The 25,130-nt window shown below is 40.9% G+C and overlaps 1 protein-coding gene across 4 annotated transcripts in view; it reads left to right on the forward strand.

Annotated features, from left to right (window-relative positions):
• Positions 1 to 25,130, forward strand: part of NUP153 (nucleoporin 153) — a 46,823-nt gene that overhangs the window by 2,359 nt on the left and 19,334 nt on the right. For 2 of the 4 annotated variants that reach the window (XM_082319664.1, XM_082319666.1), the window contains exons 2-9: positions 13,616 to 13,832; positions 16,086 to 16,334; positions 17,625 to 17,764; positions 17,847 to 17,975; positions 19,796 to 19,912; positions 20,040 to 20,084; positions 20,182 to 20,235; positions 24,745 to 24,891. In XM_082319664.1, the coding sequence (XP_082175790.1) occupies positions 13,616 to 13,832; positions 16,086 to 16,334; positions 17,625 to 17,764; positions 17,847 to 17,975; positions 19,796 to 19,912; positions 20,040 to 20,084; positions 20,182 to 20,235; positions 24,745 to 24,891 (1,098 nt within the window). The remainder of the gene's footprint in view (positions 1 to 13,615; positions 13,833 to 16,085; positions 16,335 to 17,624; positions 17,765 to 17,846; positions 17,976 to 19,795; positions 19,913 to 20,039; positions 20,085 to 20,181; positions 20,236 to 24,744; positions 24,892 to 25,130) is intronic. The other 2 variants (XM_082319667.1, XM_082319665.1) reach the window with 2 other exon arrangements.

Below are 25,130 nucleotides of genomic sequence, written 5' to 3' on the forward strand. Positions count from 1 at the left end.
GTACAGCGACGGCTTTAGAAGACAGTTGGAAGAGGAGGTGCTGCCGCTGCTTTTTAAGGACTATTAGCTAAAGCATTTGTTCAGAATGTGGTAGACCCTGCTTCAGATTCCTTTTTTGCCTGGAGGGATCAACCTACATCTTCCACTTTCCGGGTGAATATCCCAGTCGCCAAGCTGTGTGTTGTCTTCAGTTCTCCCGGCTGAAGCCGTGTTGCTATCCAGAAAAAGAACGCATGATTCACTGAGCTAGAAAGAGGGTATGTAAGATGTTGCCCTCCAAGACTGGAGACATGCAGGCTCTGATCCTTGATTTCAGAAGTTGTTTGTTTTATGTTAGATGTTCCTTGGAGGAAACATGCAAAGCCTAATATTTCCTGCCCTTTTCTCCCCAAGTGCCTGATCATTAAAGTACAGAGCCGTGCTCCATTGTGTTTGTGTGTGTGGTTTTTTAAATCTAGAGCCTTTTTTTAAACAAGCCTCAAATAGGAGAGGTGAACAGACACTGTCTAAAAGAGAAGACTCTGACTTGCGGCTTGCATATTCTCCTGGAAGATGGAGATATGGGTACAGATTCCCCCACTCGTGAAGGAACTAAACCGTGGTATTTGCGCTTCTGAGCTACCATCCTGCCTTATAAAAAGTGCACTGTCAGCAGCTATATTATTAAACAAACTAACAAACAAAAAGTAGCAGCGCTGCTAAATGAAGATGGTATAGACTCACCCACCGCGAAGGTTTGTGGGGGGGGAAATCCTCTGAAAGAAAAGAGCCTTTTTGTATCTCTGCGTTGGGCGCTCTGGGAGTAGAACTGCAGAGTCCCTCCCCACTGACTGTGCTTTCCTGGTGGCTAAATGTTGACAGCCCCACGCTGAATGCGTTGACTTTAGATTACGCAGTGCTTAGCATGCTACCTGTTTGCCCAGCCATCTCGTGCTGAAATATGCAGCCTACTTCTCTACCGTGTAAGGAGCTTAGGCGCTTGGGTTGAAATTACAGCTTCTTTGAGAGCTAAGCACGTGCAAGTGAGGAAGCTGTTGTGTCCAACATCTGGGCTTCATCTTCCGGATGTGGCCCCGGTGCTTCCAAATGCTGGTTTGTCCTAGTCATTTAGGTAGACTGATGAGTGGAATTACTAGTGTGGATGTGTTAATGGGATGAGTCTTGACATTGTTGACTTATTAAACAGCTTCTAGTATAGTATCTCTGTGTTCCTGTTGTTAATTTTACGTTTAGTTTTGTGCTTTTGTGCATGCCTGTGTGTGCGCTGGTTGAGCCTGGAATAGTGCTATTTTCATCCAGGTAACATACAGGTTTCAAAGATTCTAAATGTGGCTTACAGGAGAAGAGACTAAATAACTTTTTTGGGTATTTTTTATCTGATAATTAACCATTCAATGAAAGTGTCAGAGAACTCTGACTCTCCTGGACTTTTAAACTCATACAAGCAGAATTAAGCATGAGAAAAAACAATTATCTGAAAAGTCTTTATAACCTTCCCATAAACCTGTATGTTTATGTTAAGCTTCAGCTTAGAGCTATTTGATATTAGCGATAGTATTTGTACATTGAAACTTCTGCTGAGGAGCGATACGTTTTTGTTTTTTCTTAGGTGTGTACGTGCCAGTGTATATTTATAACGTAGATGTGCTACACTGATATACAAGAAAACAGTCCAAAGATATTTCCCTTGATGAAACCAGCATAAGTTTCTGCATGTTTGTAGTTGGTCTTGTGCTAGTGTAGTTAGGGTATTACCTGAAAAGAGTGGACCAGAAGGCCATTGAAAGACGCATTCGCTTGTCCTGGTCATGAAAGTCCCTCTGGATGGGCAAGTTTCACAAAGTCACTTGAGGCATCGTGTTAAGATTCTGCCCAGACGGAATAGCTACAGGATTGGGAACTTAAACTATATGCAGCAATGCCTAAATCGTTACATTATCACCTGCTACTGTTTTGAAGGTAGGCCAATTGTAAACTATTGTTTGATGTACGCATGGGATTTTCTTGGTGGGTGGTGACTGCAGGCCGCGGGCAGAAGGAATCTGATAAACCACCAGGTTTATTTTGGGAGGAAATTTTGAAACTCTCATGCTAAAGTGCTCCTAGAGTATCATACTGAGTAACGTAAACTAGGTAATGTTTCATAAACCTGAAGCAGGAAAATATTAATTAAAAAAAATCTTTATTAAGAATGTCCATAGGGACCTACACAACTGTAATTGTATTGGTTTAACTCCTGTCAGTAGGGCTGCACCTTGAAGCACGCTTAGGTGGTTGTGTTTATATTTGTATGCATCTCTTTGCTTGTTTTGGTTTAGTAGTAGGTTAGCACATTGAGCTAAATATGAATAGATTTGAAGAAACATTTAATGTGTATTTAAAGATTTGTTTTAAAATAACGGGATAGTAGTTAACATCAGAGGTTTTGTCTCTGTCCCAGCAATACCAAATTGCATTAGCAAAGCAGATGTTTAAATGTGATACTTGGCTTTCTACTGCTACCGTAAACAAAAATGTGTCCTAGTTGGGAAGAACTTTTTAAGCTGAGATATTGACAGTTTTCTGTCATTTAGGCTAACAGTACTGTCAGTGGTACAACAAATTGTAAACGATGATTGCCATAGCATTTTATTAGTATTTTGGGTTCTGTCTTTCAAAGCATTGTCATGATAGCCTTGGAGGCTGTGAAGTATTGGAGAAAAACAGTATCAGTGAGCGGTATCTTAGGAGAAGAAAAAAGCAGATGAAATAATTGACTGTGTTAGCTGGGACACTGCAAATTGCCTTTGGTTGCTGGCAGCACATCACTTCCTCCGAGTTATTTATTCCTCCAGTCAGTAATTAGAACCGGTTCTTGCTCCCCTGCCGTGAAGGAACTGAGCTGCTGCTGATTCTAAGGACTGCGAGAGGGCAGCGTTCAAAATCTCTTTTGCTTGCCTAAAAAAGTTTGAGCAGAGCTATTTCGGATCGGTGCAGGTGCGGGCTACTATAGCATCGTGTGACCAATTGATAACACAGTGGGATGCCTGGCTCAGTGGACATGGGACGAGCGGTGGATGTTGTTTACTTGGACTTTAGCAAGGCCCTCAGTATGGTCTCCCATGTTATCCCTGTAGCCCAATTGGTGAAATACGGACTCATCAGGTGGACTGTAAAGTGGTTGGAAAATTAGTGGGACCATTGACCTCAAAGGGTTGTGATCAGCAGTGCAAAGTTCCAGCGGCAGCCGATTGCTAACAGAGCCCCTCAGGGGTTGATATTAGGGCTGATACTGTTATATGTCTTTATTAACAACCTGGGATGAAGGAATGACGTGCATCCTCAGCAGGTTCCCAGATGATACCAAGCCTGGGGGAACGTCAGCCCCATCGTATGCTGAAGGGTAGGGCTGCCATTGAGGGATTTTGGCAGAACTGGGCTGCCAGGAACCTCATGAGGTTTGACAAAGGCAGATGCCTTCATCTGGGACAAAACAACCCTGCGTACCTGCTGAACAGCAAGTCGAACCTGAGTCAGCGGCATGCCCTTGAGGTGAAGAAGGCCAACTGCATTCTGGGCAGTATTAGTAAGAATATGGGAAGCAGGTTGAGGGAGGTGGCTTTTCCCCTCTATTCAGCACTTCCAGGACTGCATCTGGAGTGCTGTGTCCCATTATGGCCTCTCCAGTACAAAAAAAGATGTTGACCTACTGGAGTGAGTCTAGTTGAGGGCCACCAGAATGATTCGGGGGCTGAGGCACATGGCTGAGAGAGGTGGGTGTGTTCAGCTTAAGAAGAGCAAATACCAAACAGGAGTATAGAGGAGGTGGAGCAAGGCTCTTCTAGGAGGTTTGTAGCAATAGGAAAAGAGACAATGGACTCAAGTTGCAAAAATGCAAATTCTGATTTTATATTAGGAAAAATCTTGTGACTGTGAGGATAGCCAACACGTTGGAAGAGCTGCCCAGAGAGGTCTGCATCCCTGGAGGTGCTCAAAACCCAGGTGGACACAGCCGTGGGTGACCTGCTGTTCATGGGCCTTCTCTGAGCAGGAGGTTGGAGTGGGGGACCCCTGGGGTGCGATACAGCCTCTGTGTGCCTGCGGTTCTGTCAGTGCTGATGTTGGACCACCGGGCACACACAGACGTGCGGTTTCAGCGTAAATGTCAATGTTACCCTGGGTTGGTAATCCTTTTGTTGGTCCATCCTCTAATTCTGTCTTCAGGGCTATGCTGCTTTTTGAGGGAAGAAATAATACCTCCATCTCACTGTTGCATTTTCTCTAGAGTAAATTGCAAGGGTGCCCTCAAGAAGAGAATAGCTAAGAGGCTTTTCTCTAGGGCTGCTGTTTTCCAGACCATTTTTTTTAAATGTCATCTGTTTTTTAGTGGTAGGTCATGTGACACTCTTTTCCATTTTTCTGCTGTTAAATTGCTCTGTGGGTTTTTTGCTATCTTTTTAATGTTCTGTGTAATCAATCCAGTATTTACTGTGTAGCTATTGTATATCTAAAATATGTTGAATAGTGGTATTTATACAGTCATGAGAGAAGAGGGAGGAGATGTTCCTCAGTATATGTTTCTTGATATGTACTACTAAGACAATATAATGAAAACTCTTCTCTGTGCCTTTTGTAATGTACAATATAAGTCCTCAATGCAGAAGAATTATTAAGTGCCCACAGTATTTTTTTAATGAAGAATTCTAGCCACTAGGCAGAATTTTTTATTACTTATCTGTGTGGCTTCATGAACAGCTGCCTTAAATTTGGACATATTTCTTATTTTCCCTTGTACAGATCTCTTGTGCCAGGTATCTTCCCTTCTTGCCACTACATTCCTTATTTTGTTTTATTTTATTTTGGTTTATTTTATTTTGTTTTATAGTGCTGCTTAAAAGTCTTCACTTGCTTTCTCCTTATGCCTAAACAGGTCTTATCTGCCTGTTATAACTGTCTAATTGAAGGTACAACTTAAATACTCCTTTTAAGGCAAAGAGATGTTAATTTTGCTAACAGTTGAGCCACTTCAAGGTCGTGTTATTCGCGGCTGTTTATGGCCACCTCTGGCGGGACATTATTATACCCCCAGCCTTGTTGGTGGAAGGGACAGGGTAAGTACTCTCTAAACCCCTTTAAGCCAAGTCAGTTGGCCCATCTTAAAATTGAGTGAAGGCAAGTATGAACTAGCTTGTTTGACTTTGCCTGAAGCATAAGTAGTTTTGCAACTTGCTGATACAGTATTTGTCATTGTGGTATTCTAGAGTACTGTACAAAAATACTTACTAATTAAAAGATCTTCTCTTAACTATGAGATTTGCCTTTCTTTGTTTCTGTCGGAGAGTTTACAAATACATTCCCCTTCTTTTGACAAGAAAAGACTTTAAATGTTTTTCCTCCCCTTTGTCTAGGAAATGTGACAGCATTAAAGCTTTAATATTAGAGCAGCAGTAGTAATATTTCCGAGGGGGGGTGTTTCCTTTGAGTTTCTATAACTCATCTCATAATTGCATGTTGCATTTAATTACAGTGCCTTTGTGTGCGTTTGGCTTGATTGTGACCACCATATTTTTTTAAAGTAAGCATAAGTTCATCTTTACATTTACCTTTGCTGGGAAAAAATGTGTATGCCAACATATGGGCACCAACGTGCGAGGAAGTCCTACAGCTACAGTTTTAGCACACGCTAGCTTTGTGAATACCTGTGCCAGTAGAGAATTTTCTTTCTCCTTGCTGAGGTTGTTTATTATTGTCTCCATAGCTCTGCTGTTGGAAAGAGTTGTGTGAGAGTGTCCTGGAAAGCTGGCTGACTTTGCTTTTAGTTATGATTGTATTTTGAAACAAACTCGCTTTTGAAGCAGATGCGTCTCATGACTCCTTCCCCTATTAGAGCTCAAGGTCTGGTGACCTCCAAGACTAAAGTAAACCAAGCAAAGAGTTAAACTGTTCAACTGGCGTTTTCTTTGAGACTGGATTGCAAGTCTAGTGAGGCACTGAAATATTTATGATAACAAAGTATTAAATTGGTGACAAAAAACTATACCAGTATGTGCAAGCCTGTAATATAGGTGCATTTGTAGTTTAAGTCCTCGTGAGCTAAGCAGATGTAAACAAGGTTTAAACTGGTTTATATGTAGCTGTGTTAGGGAATTACTGTGGGGCAACTAGATAGCTGTTAAATTTAGCTATAACAGTGCACCTATTCTAATGTCAGCCCTTAGTATTTGTTATTAAACTTACTTTACAGAGTTGTAGAATGTATACAGATTTGTAGATGCCATTACCATCAATCACTAAAAAAATAATCTCTGTGTGCAATGGCAGTTTTTCCTGTTACGGGTAAGAGAACTGTGTTTGGAGATACTGGTTATACATTTGTGAGATGCTCTTGGTTCTGTCAGTTGAGCTGTGATGGAAAATTATGGCCAGAAAGGCACTGCTGCCCCTTACGACTGAAGATAGCTGCCATGCGGCAGAGGTGAGCCTACCTTGGCTTTACAGTTTCAGAATACTACCTTGAAATGACAAAGAATATAAGAATAGCTGCCGCTGCAGCTAAAGCAGCTGTGCCCGAGAGTCAGTGTTTTAGTTTCTACCAGGCACCAATGCTTATATTTTTAAACCTAGTCAGGAAGTGTATGCAGCAGGGTTAAATGTGTTCCGTTTACAGTAATTGCAGGGTCTGCCGGTTTAGATGAATCGTGAGGTGTAACTTTTATATGCTAGACAATGTCTATGTATGACACTTAAAAAGTAGGCAGGCTTTGAGTTTTGCTAAAATATCAGGTGATCATGGAGAATAACTAAAGATGATTCTTTGGTTACTTCATTTTAACTTATGTGTTCAAGTTTGTGACTAAGATAACATTGAATGTGTAACAGGATTGATGTATTACGTTTTGCAAAACCACTAGCACGTCGTATTGTCAGCTGAGTTTGTAGATCAACATGGATAGAAAAGATATTTCAGAGGGAGCATGAGAGGACTTTGCTATCTTTTGCTAACACCACATTTAATTTAAAAATTTAATTCCAATCCTCTTGTTTGAAGATTGCGATTTACTTTGGAGTGCCACTCCAAAGTGGCAGGAATGAAATTTTGTAGCAGTAAGTACTTCATTTTGTGAAATATGCTTCAAGTTCTCTATAAAGCCCTGTCTGCACTAGAAAGCACTGGACATGGGGATGGACATCAGTAAGCTGTGGGTTGCCCCTGAATGGCATTTAACCATTGCTTCAGGAGTTGTTGCAGAACTTGGCCTGCCCTTGCTTGTGTTTTAGATACATAACATGTCCTCGTAACTATGTGCCATAGATGAGCCTGTGATACCATGTTTGTGAGTGCTTTTAGGCAAAGTGTCACTGGAAATCTTTAATTCATTGTGGGAGTCTAGTATATTACAGGAGGTAGCAAATTTGTAGTATGGGGTATGATACCTTGAAAGCCTTTGTATGCGTAAACTTCTTTTTTTACTGTAAATGCAGGGAAGAGGGAGAGTTGGCCATTTCCATTATCAGTTATGTTTGGTGATGTTGAAATACTGTAATGAATTGGGTATTACTGTATAGAGGATACCTATAAATAAGATGGACAATTTTATGCCTAAACTGTGTATTTAAATTCTAAATATAAAATGTATGTTATCATACTTTGCTAAATCTGATAACTTGTACTAATGGCCTTGGAAAGACCATCTGGTGCTATGGGAAGTGTATTTCTTCATCATTCTAATTCTGAAAACTTTTAAACTTCTTTTCCGTGTGGTTATGTCAGAGTTTGTTATTCTGATGCTATGTTGTTTTAGCTATTGCTGTACTTGTTAAGTAAAAATAATCGGTTTAGACTATAGGGTTCCCTTACAGGAAAAGCAAAAGAGTCTGAGCAGCATTCCAATTAATGTAATTCTACATACTGTCTATGAAACTTGCCTGCAGGCACACTGCGTAAGTGCGGCAGTCTTTCAATAAAAAAATACTAACTGTACTTAGAGTCCCTTCTCGGATTAAGAATGAACTCCTTTAAAACTGCTTGCAAAGCTGTAAGTGAAAGTAGTCTCCTTAGTCTTAACTTTTTTGGGTTTTGATGCTGATAGATTTCTGTCTCAAAGTGTAACACTGAACGTATGCTCGGTGATTTATCGGTGATTTACAGTGCCCATCGCTGATCGCTGCTGAGGATTAACTAGAGCCTGATGTAGTGCTTCCTACAAGGAAGGGAGAAAGGTGCCTCGCACTTCGTCCTCTCTTTTGTAATGTTGTCGCTGTGTCAACTAAAGGCGTGGACAAAACTTCAGATAAAACCATTCGGCGTCACAAGGATTTAACCCAGTGGGGTAGACGCCAATTTATCTATCAGAGAATACGCTGACTTTTTGCACTCAGACGGAAGTGATAATGATGGGTACAGATGTGCAAGCAGTGCCAAAATGTAAAACGGCACCTGAATTTCCCTGGGATGTTTACTCTAAAGCTAGCTAGGCTCAGGAAAATAAGGCTCACTTCAAGCAGTAAGAAGGAAATACACTGGCATCTGGAATCATAATCCCTTCTTCATGATTTTTAGAAATAAATCTGATCTAGTCCACTTGCCTTAAAATTGTTGTTTTTCAAATGTTACATAATTAATGACATTCCTGTAACATATTGTTCATATTAAGTCATAAGTTTTACTGTCTATTTTTCTAAATGAAATATCAAACTCTGCTGTCCCACGTCCAAATTGAAACCACTCCCTAAATAGCAAAAGCAGAGTTAGTTTAAGCCAGCCTAAGTCTGTGCCACTGCAAGAGACAGTCACGTCGTGTTTCCATTTCTGTTCCCGCTTTTGCATCAGCACTGGTGCAGCCGCATGGTGAGCTGGACCAGCGACCTGGTGCCCCTGAGGGGTGCTCCCGACCATCACAGTCCGTAGGCGAATTTTTGGCTGCGTCTATTTGATAGAGGCCGGATACAGTTTGTCGCTTGGCTGCGTGTATGTGCTAGCGGAAGGGTGAGGTGAAGAGGGGAAAGGGACGATCTTTAATGGCAGTATGGACACGGGGTGGTTAAAAGAAGGGAGAAGTTTTGTTTCGTCTTCCTCTCGTCCATCTTTCCGCCATTCCGCCGGCCCCATCTTCCTCTCTCCCTCGGGCCAGTTCTGGTGCACCGAGCCAGTTGAACTCATTAGTCCAGCAGAGAAACATGTTCTTTTTGCCAGATGAGCGAATTCAGCTAGTACGGAGAGTAGCCTGCTATGCGCCAGAGCTGGCATGAGGTAGCCGTGGGGGATGGAGAGAGCACGAAAATTCCTTTTTGATGGTTGGGAGTGGTGAGATCGATCTGCTCTGTCTCGGTGAACTTCACCGTTAGGTTTAGGTTTTCTTTTTGAGGACTTACTGATTCATATGTTTTAATAACTCGAACTTTTGAAATGGGAAGGAAAGAAATCTCTGAGAGGCCTGGAGGTAAAAACTTGATGCTTTTCAGAGGTGTGCATACAGTGCAGTGGAAATTAGGTCTGTTATCCGGTTGTGTATTTCGCATCTCTGACAAATTCATGTTAGTGTATGACCTTTATATAATTTAGATATAATTTTTTTAGTAAGTCCTGTGCTGTATAGTGGGATTTACTTAAGCCTCTCAGACTGAAATCAACTCAATTAGAAAAGTAGATATTTTCCAGTAGTGCATCATTGCTGAGTACTCCTGCCAGCACTTTTCCCCCGCTATGCTATGTGAAAGACCCTTCCGGGCTGGGAAAACTGTCCTATCCCGTAAATATTTTTGGCCAAGAAATAGCCTGCTTTTAAGTTTGGAAGTCGAACTGTGACCATAACCTATTGATTTTTCTTTCTTTTTATAAATCCTTCGAAGAAATGGTATTTTAAAGTAGTAAATTCTGACACCTCTTTGTTTACGGGTTAGTATTTCTATCTGTACGTCTTTTGCTTAGACTTGCATCTCAAGGCAGTATGCCTCGAGTAACGGTAACTGTAGCTACTGTTGCTGTGGTGTTTGTATACATAGACTTAGATATAGCTCGCAGAGCTGCAGACGCTTAAGATGGTGCACAGAATCTGAAAAACTGTTGTAAATATCTATTCCTAAGCTACTGGATCTTTTCAGTGGAATTTTTGTTTTGTTTTGTTCTGCTTTCCTGCTGACGTTTCGGGATGAGACGGGAGTATGAGCGTGCGTTTAAGACGAGCGGACAACCGTTGGTACCGACAGCAGCTCTCGAACTGCTGAAATCAGTCAGTTAAGGGCGAAAACACATTCGCTGACGAAAACGCTGCGACGCGCGGTCGGGATTGCCCCCGTGGCGTCTTCGGCCCTTTCACGATACTGAGCTCGTTGCCGCTGTGGCCTGTAGAAATGAGGGGTTCTGAGCGTTGAAGCGGCGTCCCGGCCCCCCTTCCTCCCCTCCCGGCCTGCGGCTGGGAACTAGCAGAGTTTCTGTGCAGCAGCGTGTTCGGTGTAGCTGTAGCGAATGGAGGTGTTCAGGAAGGGACCGGTACGTAATTGTGGCCTGAGGAAACTGGGATCTGAGCGGCCCGCTCAGATTTTGCTGGAGGAATAAGCCTGGTTGTTAGAGTTGTCTGCGCTGTGTCTTTTGTATTTCACCTCTGAAGATCTGTTTGCCTCAAAGAGATGTGCAGTGTCCTTGCCAGCCTTCTAGAGGGTTTAATGATGGTTGTGTGGGGAGATGGCAGCGCCGGCGAACCTGGGATGGACAAAGCACAGAGCTGGTGGCACGGGAGCAGCAGAGGGAGAGTGCTCTGCTGCTGGCAGGGTGGGCTTGTGTTGCATGTGCAGGGAGAGGGAGAGGGTGTTCCAACACATGTGCTGACGGGGAAGAAAACTAGAAGTAAGGGTAAGGTTAAAATGCCAGCTTTAAAGACAGTGCAAGGCATGACACTTTGCTGAAATGTCCTGGCAAGAATACGGAGTGTGCATGTTTAAAAGTGTAGTTGGTCAGTGGTACCTTAACTGCCTGACTTGGACAGGAATCCAACCATGGTGCTTTATTGATTGATTTTCAGCTGTGATGGGCAGGTAGGAGGTGCCGTAAGGAAATGTTCATTTGCTTGATTTTTTTTTTTGGTGAGTGAGCATACCTGGGGTGTGTGGCTTACTTTTAGGGGGGAGGTGGGTTTTTTAGCAAGATCTGTGTTTGGCAATGGCTCGTTCCTAATGCCTGCACAATTCTTTCACAGTGCTTTTAATCGATATTTTCATTTTGCAGACAGAAAATGGAGGTGCATTTCCGCGTATTTTGCTTTTCCTTGCTTTGTCACTAAGCCAGCAGTATTCTGGAGCATAAAATTATGCTGCTTGTGTTCCCCGGTGCCTAAGCCGAACGGAGCAGGCTATTAGTACTTGCTACAGTATGGCTGCGCCGAGCGAGTTCCAGCTCCTGGGTTGGTTTGGGAAGTTACCCTGTGCTACCCAGCTTAGTCTTAAAGTGCTGATGATGTGGAGAATGCTAGCAAGGCTGCCATATGCAAGAAAGGGTCAAACAGGTCTCGTTTTAGATATGAATGGTAAAATGTCATCTTGGTTAATTATTAGTCCAGCTAGATTCTCCAGTTACTCATTTGGATTACTAATGATTGGGTGTTTACTCTTCTGGATGCCTACGACTTCTTCCATCTTGAGTCTCGGGTAGCTTTCAGCCCTGGGAGGATTTCTTCAGCCAGAAAATCATACAGGCCTATTTTATGGCCAATAATATCTATTCTCTGATGGAGAAACTCACTAGCAATACTGGATGCAGTAGTGCTTAGCTTTTTGGAAAGAGCATTGCCTTGGATGCAGTTCATTTCCTGCCCGTTTGCTCATTTTGGCAAATTTTAACTCCTGTGAGTTCCCGATGCACTTTTATTCATAGCAGCAAAATATTTGCCCCAAAAAAGGGGGACAATATGCCACAGGGAAAGGTGGAAGTGAGGGGCTGGGGATAGAGTAGGGACTGCCTCTTTGCTGGTACTGTGCACTGAACTGTTTGTGAACTCTGGTGTTACATGCAGTTAGTAGATTCTGTTGGAAAGCTGCGGCTTAGTATTTATGTAGGATAGCAGCAACATCCTGAGCATGGCATGCTTGCGTGCGTCTTAGTGTGGTAATTGTGATGGATGTGTTTATTATGCTGTATTCTGTCTGGTTTAAACTGTCCCTGGATATTTATTCTGTCTTTGTGCAAGCAGAAGATTCAATTACAGATCATTATGAAAAATGTCAAATTGTAAATTAAGACGACTTTCTTTCTGTGAAAAGGCTTTTTGTTTTCTACCTTCCCTTCCTCCTCTTTCCCCACCCCCCTCTTAACTCCAGATTCATGGGTATCTAATTTCTTTATAACTCCTGTAATTTGGTGTTTGCATTGTCGGGTATGAAAGACTTGAATAAGTGATATGGGCTTCTTGTTTTGTTTGTGTGCTAAATTTTTTGAGAAAGTTGAATACAGCAGAGTTCTGGTTTCAGAATTGTTTACTAGACTGTAACTATTACATGTTCAAAGAACATTCTCAAGTTTCTACACCTGAATAATAATTTAGACTAGAAAAGTCTATTGCCTGAACCCGGAAAAATACCAGAGAACCTTGCCAGAGCCTTTGGTACATGTGTTAGCAACTGACGATGGAGTTCAACAAAAATCTGTTCAACTCCCCTTACTTTTCAGTTTCCAAAGTGTTGAAATTGCTGAGTTAGCTTTCACGTTTGCTTGCAGCTTGCGGAGTTGAGCAGCTGGTTCTGTGGCTGCAGTCAGCGTAAGAGGGAGGGAGCTCCCTGCTGCAAGCAATCTGCTGCGCGGGGTTGAGATTTGACAGGAAGGTGTGTTGAAATTTTGAGGGCACGACGGGAAACATGTGACTGTCTAAAACAAAATGGTAAATAAATATTTCTTAAACGTAGAATGTAAGCATTGCAAATAATTGGTAAAGGTCAAAATGGAAATGGCTTTTTTGTGTTTAGTAATTGCAGAATATTGTTTGGAGATCCAAAACTTCTAACGTACCATGAAATGAAATTTAATCAAAATGGATGTATTTAACAGTCCTGTAGTGAGGCACCTGTTATTCAACTATAGCTGATTCTTCCAGGATTTCTTGCAAGATACCCTGACTGTTCAGAGCATAACAGTTGTTTTTTTGACACACGTTGTTACTGCAGCTCAGCGTTAGAAAAATTAGAAATATTTAAGTTCACTGATCTTAGCAGCTACTATGGTCATCACTGTCACTGTAGATAATTTCTGATCTTCCGGTTTTGATGGTTTTTCAAGTGAAGGTGTTAAGAGGAGGAGTCTTTAAAAAAAGTACGTACATCAGGACTTATTTACAAATAGAATTTCCTGATGATGTTGTGACTTGACAAGCCTCTGGTGAACTTTGGCTGAAATTTCAGAATTTTGAACGGTGACAAGGTCACTGGGAAGTGCAGAAACTGATTGGTTAGTAGTAAATGAGTGTTAGGTGAATTTTTGTCATGTGTGTCCCAGAAGCATAGAGATCTTACGTCAAGCATCAACCCCCCTCTATCTTATCCTTGTCCTGAATATTTGCTATCTAATGTCTGTCTTCAAGGTCTGTGCAAGGTTGCATCCCAGCGTATGCTATTGACTGTGTTTCTGTAATTAACAAGTGTTTTTTCTTTCAAGCAGGGAATCATTAGCAGAGTGACAGAATCAGTGAAAAACATTGTACCAGGATGGTTACAGAAATATTTCAATAAAAGTGAAGATGAATGTGTAGATACAAATGAATCTACAAACCAGGAAGAGACTCCAGTAAACTATCACCATGATTATGCAAATGAAGATACCATAATGATTGATGGGAGAGTCACGCCTGAATCAGCAAGAATTAATTTAGAAGGTATGTGAAAAATCATTTAGTATTCTGGCCATCTGTATTTATTCACAGATTTCTAGTTTTGAATCTAAATTTCTAAGAGAAGCTAGAATGAGCGTTTTGACAGAATTTAAAAAAAAAAAAACAAACCCAAAAAAAACCAAAAAACCACCCAACAAAACAAAACCAAAACTAAAAACCCCACACACAACAAAACCAAAATGCCCCCAAAACAAACAAAAATACCCCAACAACTGTTTGTGAAACTGTCTTAGCTTTAAACTGTAAACATAATTGCAAAACATACTGGAGGTTGTCTTGCAGCTCTTGGAAGGCTTCAGTTAACTGCAGGTAGTCAATTAGCCAGGTGCAGGGTATTGATAATATTCATTTGCAAGTGTCCTGGGTTACATTTTCTTTTTAAAAGGTCTGGAATGAAAGTCTATCTAATTGCCTAAGGTAATAAAAACATTAATTTGTTTTGTTGTCCTCAAAACAAAAGACCAGATGCTAGAATGCCAGAGGAAAATTCCTTCTTATGTCCTGATTTTTTTTTTTTTTTCCTTTGGGCTTCTTCAATCAATTTAGCAAAGTTCCTTGTTAGTTTAATGGAGAACTGGGGAACTTGGTTTATGACATTATTCTTTTTGAAATATTTGGTAACATTAAGGTGTGTGCATGGCTAGTATGGGGTCTTTGAAAACCTATTTGGATCCTTGGCAAAGAAGTTTGCAACCCCTTGCTTTACCGTATGAAAGATTAATCTGTGTTTCATATCTATGCCTCTCACTGTTTTCGTAGTTCTTCTCTGTAAATTTGCATATGCTCTCATTTGAGTTTCTCTTAAATTAGCAGTTTTGTGGAACTTAATTTTTAATAAGGAGAGAAGTTTGTCTGAGCACACGTACATAACCACGTGTGTGGAAAGTCAGTTGCTTCTGTTGGCAGAATGAAAAATAATGAGGAAATACCTTTGTCACCAGTGTCATCTAATTGTAAATAAGGAGCTTTATTGCTTTCAGTGTAGCTGTAGCTTGAGAATAAGTTTGGATGTAGGAATAGAGAAGGTCTTCATGAATGAGGAACATGTGTTGGCTTCCCTGAAGAACTGTGTGAAAGGACCTTTCAGTGAGAACAGCTGCACAGCAAACTTTCTAGCTCCAAGAAATCAGGAGCAGATGGACACCCTAGAACCTTTAGTAGCTTGTGTTGCAGTCTGTGAATGTTGTGGACCAATCTTTCTTGCTACAGTTAATGATAAGATTTTTTTATTATTATTGCTATTAGAATTTTAGAAAGCCTGTTTCTTTGGCTCTGAGGTACCAATGTGCTAAAGCCTGTATTCCTTTGCTTGGCCAGCCTTCAGCCTGATAACACTTTCTTTATCTCAGACAAGACAGTCCTAAAAATTTACGAGTGCTTTGGAGAACTAATTACTAGTACTGTGGTGGTTGTGAAGATTGAAATAGGTAGTTTAAGCTTCAGTGCAAATATCAAGAGGATAGTGACTCAAAATCATGTTCATACTCAGAATTTCTGGGAGAGACTGTGGACTTACATGGATATCAGGCAAGATATCCATTAATAGCTGTTCTGTTCATGTGGCAAGTTGGACCTGTGAGAAGACCTCTTGCAGGACACTGGCAGTGTTTACAGACCCTTTGGTTCGTGAGGAAAAAATGCCCATCTTGCAACTGAGGCCATGATGCTTACTTGTCCTGCGTGCCAGAATCTCAAAAGTTAATGGATAGGAGATAATGTTTTCCCTGTAGCATGACCTGATATGGTAGAATTTGGGAGAGGGGTCAAGGACACCAAAACAAACAAACCCCCCCAAAATCTCTGCAAATACTCATTTTCATGTTATGTATTCAGATTGACATCATCTTTGTTACAAGATTGTATAAACTGCAGAGTTGTCTGTAACTTGCCATGTAGTCTCAAATTTTGGAAAGCTGATTGCAAGCCTTATCTGCAGAACAAAGAATTTGTACATGTTTGATTTAGCAAAAGAGAGCATGGGGTCAGAATTTGGTGGTGTAAAACCTCATCATTCACTACTTCTTAAAGTGACATTAATACTTAGTACTGCAAGCAGTGTTGCTGTTGTAATCAGACAGTTAGATGAAACCCTATCTGGGCGAGGAAGAAGTTAAATAGAGCTTCTCTATTTTTGTGCTTAGAACTTGGCAATGGCATGACTGTTGATAGAAAACAGGTTTTGGCTTCTGTGAGCTTGCCTATAGGAAAGGTAATTGTCTCCCTGTTCTTATTTAGAACCATCCACGAGTAGATCTGCATTGAACTTCTCGGATGTGTTAACAAGGCCCTCTCTTCACCGGAGCCATTTGAACTGTACCATGTTGGATTCCACGGTACCACATTGTCAGCCCTCTACATCATCTTCACTTGGCATTGGCAGTCCTGGACTGTCTCTTGTAAAAGAAATAAAAGATTCTACCTCTCAGCATGATGATGATAACATCTCAACAACTAGTGGCTTCTCCTCTAGAGCATCTGACAAAGGTAACTTTCATGTTCTCTAATTGATTTTTTTGGTAACATGAAGTACTTTGCATTCTTCAGTATTCCACACCACCTTAGTAAATAAAGTAGGTGAATGTCAGCTTTGGATGTTAGAATTAAATCTAATTTTTAGTATTTTAGAAGTATATAATCCTGTCACCTCTTTAATATAACCATGCTTTGGAATACATTTATGAGACTCTGATGTTACAAAGAGTCGGTGCTGATAAACACACTTTTAGCTAGGTTATCTGTAAATCTTGAACTGGGATAGTAGGAATTGAAGATGACTGTGCTGTAGCTTGAAAGCCAGGTTGACTGCCTAGAAGGGTGACTCAGAATATCTAACTGACACCTGGTTAAATGTGAATAAATACAGGTGACAAATAGAAACACAAGATGTTTTCCTGTGTTTTCACCAGGAGTCAATAAAGGAACTATTCTGACTGAACAAGTTTTTGGCTGCTTTTTTGGCCTTTCTTGGTAGAAGGCATCAGTTGTCAATACTGCTATGTCTTTTGCTGAATTCAGTAAGGAATGTACACCATTTTAAAGTAAAAAATAAAAACGTTGTATTGATGTATATGGGGACCTAGGTGATCTCACTGAGAAAGGGCAAACAGCAGGTTTGGAGCTTTTTCTAGTCCCCCATATAAATGGGGATTGAGGCATGCTCAGCAAGTTCTCTGGAGAACATATTTTTACAATTTACAATAGTAGATGTTGCCAGGGTTTAGCAATATAACCTGAGTTTACTAGAGCTTTCTGGTGTGTCTCCATAAAACGTACATGGAAAATAGGTCTTTAACTCTGTTAGTTCAGCCTTTGGGGAATTTTTCAGGTTTAAAACCTGTGCAACTCTGACCTGTGCTGGCCTCCAACCATTTAGCAACGTAGGAAAAACTTTGTATCATTATAGATGCACCAGTGTTTATGCAGTTCCCTTTTATTTTACCATGAAAGAAGAAAAAATAAAATTGCTCTGCATTGGAAGCATACTATTAACTTGTTGTGCATGCTTTTGAAAGATTACTGAAAGGTAACGTATTTGCAGTTCTCTGAACAGATTTCAAGTTCAGAGTTGATACTTGGTTTTCATACCGTATGTGAAATTGATCTGTTTGAAGAACTCTGAAGGTTAGAGTGCTGGAGAAATGAGTGTTAGGGAACTTTTTCATTCTGTAATACTTATTTTTCTGTATTAAAGAACTCTGGAGTTAGTGTGATCTTTAATATTAAAGTTCTCTATGTACACAAGGCATTTACGTATGGTATGTGTCATTTTGGCAGATATCACAGTTTCAAAAAATACTTCAGCACCACTGCTCTGGTCCGCAGAGGCTGAAAGATCTCATTCCCTCTCACAGCATCCTGCAGCTAGCTCTAAAAAACCTGCATTCAATTTATCTGCTTTTGGATCTCCCTCTCCTGTAAGTACTTCACAGTATTCATTTTAATCAATTTGAATGTGTAGCCATTTTACTAACCACTAATCATAACACCTTTCTGTAGTCACTTGGAAACACTTCTATCTTTAAGACAAGCCAGCTTGGGGATTCTCCATTTTACCCTGGAAAGACGACTTACGGTGGTGCAGCTGCAGCAGCAAGGGAGACAAAAGCGCGAATTGCTCCTTATCAGGTATGAGAATAGCAGTGTGGTGTGAGGGAAGATGTAATTGAAATACAGAAGGGGTAGCACTGCCAAAAGAGCTGTGAGCAGGGAGCTGAAAATGTGGCAACAGTTCCTATTTGTCCTCTCAGCCTGCAAGAGTAGAAAAGAATAATTTCTGTTTAAATTCTTTTTTAACATTTTATGTAGAAATACTTGTCATAATATACAAGAATGACAGTAGCATCTTAGGTTCTGGCTAGTTGTTTGTAGTTGAGATTTCCTCTGTGTGAAGTCTTTCAAAGAATTCCATGTTCTGCCATTGTCTGCTTCTGACTATCTTAAAATAACATGTAAATAAAAACAATGATGGCATAACTTTGAAAACTTGTGTTTATAGTAGCAAAAGCTACCTGCCTGAAACTTGTCTGCAGATCTTACACAAGCATGCCTACACTGATGCTATAAATGTATTGTATAAAACTGTGCACTCTACTATAGTAGTATCTAAAAGGCAACTTTGCTGATCCTTTGCTATTCTGTTGCCTAGAGTCCTAAATGGAATCTCAAGACAAACAATAAAATGCTTTCTATTTTAATATCATTCAGGTAGCTCTGGAAAAGAGTTACCTGCCCCTAAGAGTTCTCTGTGTTCTAAAATGAACGAGCAAATTAAAAATGCTGACAACTCTCAGTAGCTAGAGTTGAATCTAAAAGGAAGTCAATAAAATCTGGTTCAGTTGGAATGTGTTCAAATCAAAATGAACTTTATGAAATTAAAAAAAAATCAAAAGTCAAAAGAAACTTTATTTAAGGAACTGGAAATAAGAGTTTGCTGGACCTATTCTGGCAGTCTGTTTCTACCATGGAACAAGGGCACCTACAAGTTCCTGACTTACGGGAAACCATGAAAACTTGTGGTTTGTTCTGACTTGGTGATAAATCAGACTTCAGAACACTCAAAACTTGCTGTAAGCTAGGAGCCCTCTTTGGTCAGCTATTTTTATTTTTTACAAAATAAATACGGATTATGCTGAAAAAAGGAACCAAAATACTAGGCTTTTAAATGAGAGACTAGCTTGCTTGTTGCTGCATGCTGTGGATTACAGTGAGTCTCGTTTGTGTTTTTATGTGCTGTATGGTCTGCTTCCTGTCTTCAGATAGCAGTGTGGTAAGCATGATGTGGTTACATGAGGGTTTTAACAGAATTAAAAAAAAAAAGTTACACTGAAAGAAGTTTTTTGAATTATATTCAAAGTCATGTGGTGCAAATAAAACAGTTTACTTTTTCAGTGTAATATGTTTAAAGCTATTACAGTTCAAATCGGATCTTTATCTTTTTAAACACAGTAAAAAGATCTGCAGTCAACTGCAATCTTGGGCGAAGGGAGGAAACAAGAGACATAAAACTAGAAATTCCTGATGACGATTGTATACATTGGTTTTAAGATGGTATGCTTACACCATCATGAAACTCCGAGATCAGTTTTGTTACTGAAAGTACTTTCTGCAGCACAAGCCTTTGCTTTGGTTCTGTTTTCCTGATCGCTGCTTCAGAGACCCTACAGGCCTAACATCTTCCCTTTTATGACCTTTTACATTTAAGTATTTCTTTTGTTGCTTTATCCCGTGTGCAAGATGTGTGGGGCCCCACTTAAACTTCTATAAAGTAAGTAAGAATATATTTTCTTCTTCATGAAATGGAGAATAGCTTGAATGCCCCGTGAGTGCATTTTTCTCTGTCATCACAAGACTATTGGTTATATCACCATTGTAGCCATAGGGCATAAAATACATGTGTGTTTAATTCAGAGTCAAGCATCATAACATTTGCAATGCTAATTTTTCAGCCACCAGTAAGAAGACAAATGAAAGCTAAACAAGCAAGTGCACAATCCTATGGTGTGACAAGTTCCACAGCGCGGCGCATCTTGCAGTCATTGGAGAAGATGTCAAGTCCTTTGGCGGTAAATGACACTCCTTTCAATCTGTTTTATTTTATGTGTTTGAAAAACATAGTAAATGTGCCAGTATAGGATGAAGATCTTCCCTATGTAGTGTCCAGTTTAATTTATTGCACTGTTTTCTTGACAGGATGCTAAAAGGATTCCGTCTTCTGTTTCTAGTCCACTGTCATCTGTAAGTTGATCACAAAATCCCCATGTTTTTGTTGGATGGAACCCTCTCTTAAGAAAAAAATCGTCCTCTAATACTTAGGCTTTTTTTCCTCCCTTAGCCTGTGGACAGGAGTGTGCTGAATATTACTAGCTTCCAATCTAAACAAAAACAGGTAAGAACCAGTAAGATCTTAAGCTGAGATAGATAACTTACCATGCTTTGTAGCTATTAGAAGAATGTCACAAACCTCAATGATGGCATACACGTGAATTCAAGTTAATATTAGCATCATGTGAATTACGGCTGTCTTGGCTGTGTGGAAATTGCTAAAAATGTCTTTTCTACCCACACTAGATGAAGGACTGTGAAGATTACTCAGGTTAAGAATTATATTTTCTTTATGTTGTGGTGTCTTGATATGTCAGTCAAGAACAACTTCTCTAGAACACACAAAGTAGTTTTATCTTGTCCTGCAACTTGGGGTTAAGTTGCATGTTAATCTTTCTGTTTAGGAAAGCTTTCTCTTGCAGAAATGATCAGAAATAGAGAAATATTGAGTGATCATACAGACCTTGTGCAGATTTCCATGTTCATTTTGAACAGAAAATAACGCTTAACTTTTTTATTACTGCTCAAAGTAAGGAGAAGGAAAATTGTTAAATACAGTCACTTCTGTAACCTTATGTTCCTAAATTCCTATTTGGAGGTAGCACTGAATTGGTGATAATGCTGTGGTAAATCATTAATTCCTTTGGTTTTGTTTAAAAAAATAAAACTAGTAATGTTTTTTAATCACTTCAATTTGGGGTATCATTGAGTTTATTAAATTGTAAAACCCACAAAAGGCCACTTTCAGATCAGGCAACCGAAGGAACAAAAGTGTGGTTTTTCTTCCATGCAACCTTTTCATCTGCTGTTTTAATGAGAAAATGGACGGAATGTCTCAAGGAGTTTCCATGCTAATCCCTTGATCAGAAGTATAATTAATTTTACAGTCAATTCAGAGTTTACAAACATCTTGGATTTCCTGTACCATCTTTCACCATGTGCTAAATTACAAGAATGTTCAATAGTAGAGCATACAATTTCTTTACCATAAATATTATCCAAATAATTGAAACCAAAGCTGGTATGGATTCTCAGTTAAATTGTGGAACTACACCTGTGATGAGGCATTAGGAAAGATCTGCCAGATTTGCAGCGTAGAGCCTGACGTCAGTCAGAAAGCGAATGTTGCACACAGCTGTCACTGGGTAAAGTAGAGAAATTGTCTATTCATAATACTAGAATTCATAAAGTTTGGCAGGGGAAGGGTAGCCCTCGATGAGAAAGGGAGGAGAGGGTTGCATGTGCCAAGGAGAGGGTTGTGTGTTTTCCTGCTAAAGCAAACGTATGGTTGACAGAACACTTGAGCACTTAGACAAAACTTTGGCAGGTATTTTTTCTGGTATTTTACTTATTTCAAGGATCTGCACCAGACAGAATAGCTCTTAATTAAACATCTAACTGGGTGACTTTTATTTTTCATTGTACATTCCTGTCTAACTAATTTGATACCCTTCTACGATAAGATCACCTGTCTAGTGGGTGTAGGGAAGGCAGTGGATGTAGTTTTTCTGGATGTTAGTAAGGCTTTTGATACTGTTCCTCACAGCATCCTTCTGGACAAGTTGTCCAACTGTGGGATGAGCAGGTATATGGTGCACTGGCTGAAGAACTGGCTGAAGGGCAGGGCGCAAAGGGTTGCAGTGAATGGTGCTACATCTGGCTGGTGACTGGTCACCAGTGGTGTTCCTCAGGGCTCAATTCTAGGGCCAGTTCTGTTCAATATTTTTATCAATGATCTGGAGGCAGGAGTTGAATGCACCATTAGCAGGTTTGCTGATGATATGAGACTGGGAGGTGCTGTTGACTCTCTCGAGGGACGAGAGGCCTTGCAGAAGGATCTAGATAGATTGGAGCATTGAGAAATCATCAATGGCATGAAACTGAACAAGAACAAATGGTGCATCTTCATCAGTGACATAGGCAGTGGGATCGAGTGGATCCTCAGCAAGTTTGCAGATGACGGCAAGCTGAGCGGTGCGATTGACATGCCTCAGGGATGGGATGCCATCCAGAGGGACCTGGACAAGCTTGAGAAGTGGGCCCGTGTGAACCTCAGGAGGTTCAACAAGGCCAAGTGCAAGGTCCTGCACCTGGGTCAGGGCAACCCCTGGTATCAATACAGGCTGGGGGATGAAGGGATTGAGAGCAGCCCTGCAGAGAAGAACTGGGGGGGTATTGGTGGATGAGAAGCTGGACACGAGCCGGCAATGTGTGCTCACAGTTTATCCTGGGCCTCATCAAAAGAAGCGTGGCCAGCAGGTCAAGGGAGGTGATTCTGCCCCTCTACCCCACGCTGGTGAGACCCCACCTGGAGTACTGTGTCCAGCTCTGGGGTCCTCAGCACAGGAAGGACATGGACCTGTTGGAGCGGGTCCAGAGGAGGGCCACAAAGATGATCAGAGGGCTGGAACACCTCTCCTGTGAGGAAAGGCTGAGAGAGCTGGGGTTGTTCAGCCTGGAGAAGAGAAGGCTGCAGGGAGACCTTATTGTGGCCTTTCAGTACTTAAAGGGGGCTTATAAGAAAGATGGGGACAGACTTTTTAGCAGGGCCTGTTGCGACAGGACAAGGGGTAATGGTTTTAAACTAAAAGAGTGTAGATTTAGACCAGATATAAGGAAGAATTTTTTTACAACGAGGGTGGTAAAACACTGGACCAGGTTGCCCAGAGAGGTGGTAGATGCCCCATCCCTGGAAACATTCAAGGTCGGGTTGGCCAGGGCTCTGAGCAACCTGATCTAGTTGAAGATGTCCCTGCTCATTGCAGGGGGGGATGGACTAGATGACTTTTAAAGGTCCCTTCTGACCCAAACTATTCTGTGATTCTGCACCAGGAATATAGTAATGCTGGGCACAAGTATAAATTAGGAGGGGAGTGGCTGGAGAGCAGCCCTGCAGGAAGGGATCTGGGGGTGCTGGTTGACAGCAGGGTCAACATGAGCCAGCAGTGTGCCCTGGCAGCCAAGAGGGCAAACTGCACCCTGGGGTGCATCAAACACAGCATAACCAGCTGGTCAAAAGGGGTGATGATCCCGCTGTATTTAGTGTTGGTGTGGCCTCACCTTGAGTACTGTGTGCAGTTCTGGGCCCCACAATTTAAGGATGTTAAGGTACTTGAATGTGTCCCGAGGAGGGCAGCAAAGCTGGTGACAGGGCTGGAAGGCATGTCCTGTAAGGAGCGGCTGAGGAACCTGGGTTTGTCTAGTTTGGAGAGGAGGAGGCTGAGGGGCGACCTCATTGCTCTCTCTGGCTTCCTGAGGAGGGGACTTGGAGAGGGAGGTGCTGATCTCTTCTCCCTGGGACCTAGTGACAGGACCCGTGGCTCAAAGTTGCATCAGTCAGGGGAGGTTCAGACTTGACATTAGGAAGCATTTCTTTACTGAGAGGGTGGTCAAACACTGGAACAGGCTTCCTAGAGAGGCGGTCGATGCCCCAAGCCTGTCAGTGTTTAAGAGGCATTTCGACAATGCCCTTAATATCATGGTTTAACTTTTGGTCAGCCCTGAAGTGGTCAGGACTAGATTATTGTTGTAGGTCCCTTCCAACTCAACTATTCTATTCCGATTCATATTCTGTTCTATTTACATTTAAAACCAGCAATGGACCATCCTTTGCTCAAAACGGGTGTGTGAACTTAAATAAACCACATTTTACTCAAGGTTTCAAAATGAGTATGATAATTTGTAGAAAGAAGTATTTTTATTCACTTCATAGATAGTACAGCATGGATTTTATTACCAAGAGTTGGGAGATACTGTGAAATTAAAGCTGCATTGTAAACACAGTTTTCTGTTGATACTAATTTAAATAATAGCATGAATCCTCAGTCTGATTCTTCTGATCCTTAAGACTGCAGGTGGAGCCTTTGGTAAATCTCGTAGCCTTTTGGGGTCTTTCTTGTTTCACAATTCAGTTAAGTCAGTATTGCAGAATGTACAGTGCTCTTTCTGTTAATTTTTAACTCTTGTCTGTGAAAATGCTTTGACAAGGAAAGTCAAACCAGTACTTTGAAGTGCATCTAATGCAAATCTAAGACATTGGAATATATTTTAATGAATGAGACCATTTTAAAATTATTTTGCAACTTTTTTTTTTTTTGGAAGTGTAACTTCAAAGGAGGAAAATGTCAGAAAAATGAAGCCTAGAAGCCTGTATAATTAGCTGCTTAACACTTTGAATGTTAAATTAATGGATTAAGCCAGTAAAAAAAAAAAAAAAAAAAAAAAACAAAAAATCGCAATGTGGGCAGAGGAGAGGAAAAGATGGGAGCGTATTATAGTAACATGAGTTATTTTGATTATAGTAACATGAATTATTTTGTCAATGAAGTTAACTGCCAAATTTTGAAGTAGGATTCAGTCAGACTTTGGCTACTTCTGTAGCTTTTTGGATTTCATAACTGGTTTTCTGGTGATTTCCCTCTGCAAGCTAAATGCTTTCAACACTTCCAAGTAGTTTTCACTGGGTGCTGAGACTGATGGGGGGTTTATAGTTCTGTAACTTTTTTCATCAGTAAATGCTGTGGTAATTTTGGGCGGGTGCAAGGATAAATTGATTGTGGCTTCCTTTTCAAAGATGGAATCGCAGCATCCACCTGTCCAGAAACTCGTGACACCAAAGGCAATCTCTCTGTCAGTGAGTCGGACCCAGTATTTTAAACCATCTCTGACTCCAACTACTGATTCCAGCAAAATTCACCAGAGGGTAGATATAAAGCACAAAGTAAGTAAATTTCCTGGTCCTTACCTACCTGCTTTTTGCAAGCTTGGAATGTCTCTAACCAATTATTCTACTAAGGTACTCTTTCTTGGCAAAGAGTACTGATAGTATGTTTGAGGTAAGCGTTAAGACAGTGGGAACCACTGTAAAAGAGAGACTTTGAGGTTTTATGGATTTAACTGTATTTTTGGAACAGTAAGTGGCAGGTGGTTATTTTCAGAATGAGATGATGTGCTATTGGG

Source organism: Platalea leucorodia (assembly GCF_965183815.1).
Source record: "Platalea leucorodia genome assembly, chromosome: 1".
Classification (NCBI taxonomy): Eukaryota; Metazoa; Chordata; class Aves; order Pelecaniformes; family Threskiornithidae; genus Platalea; species Platalea leucorodia.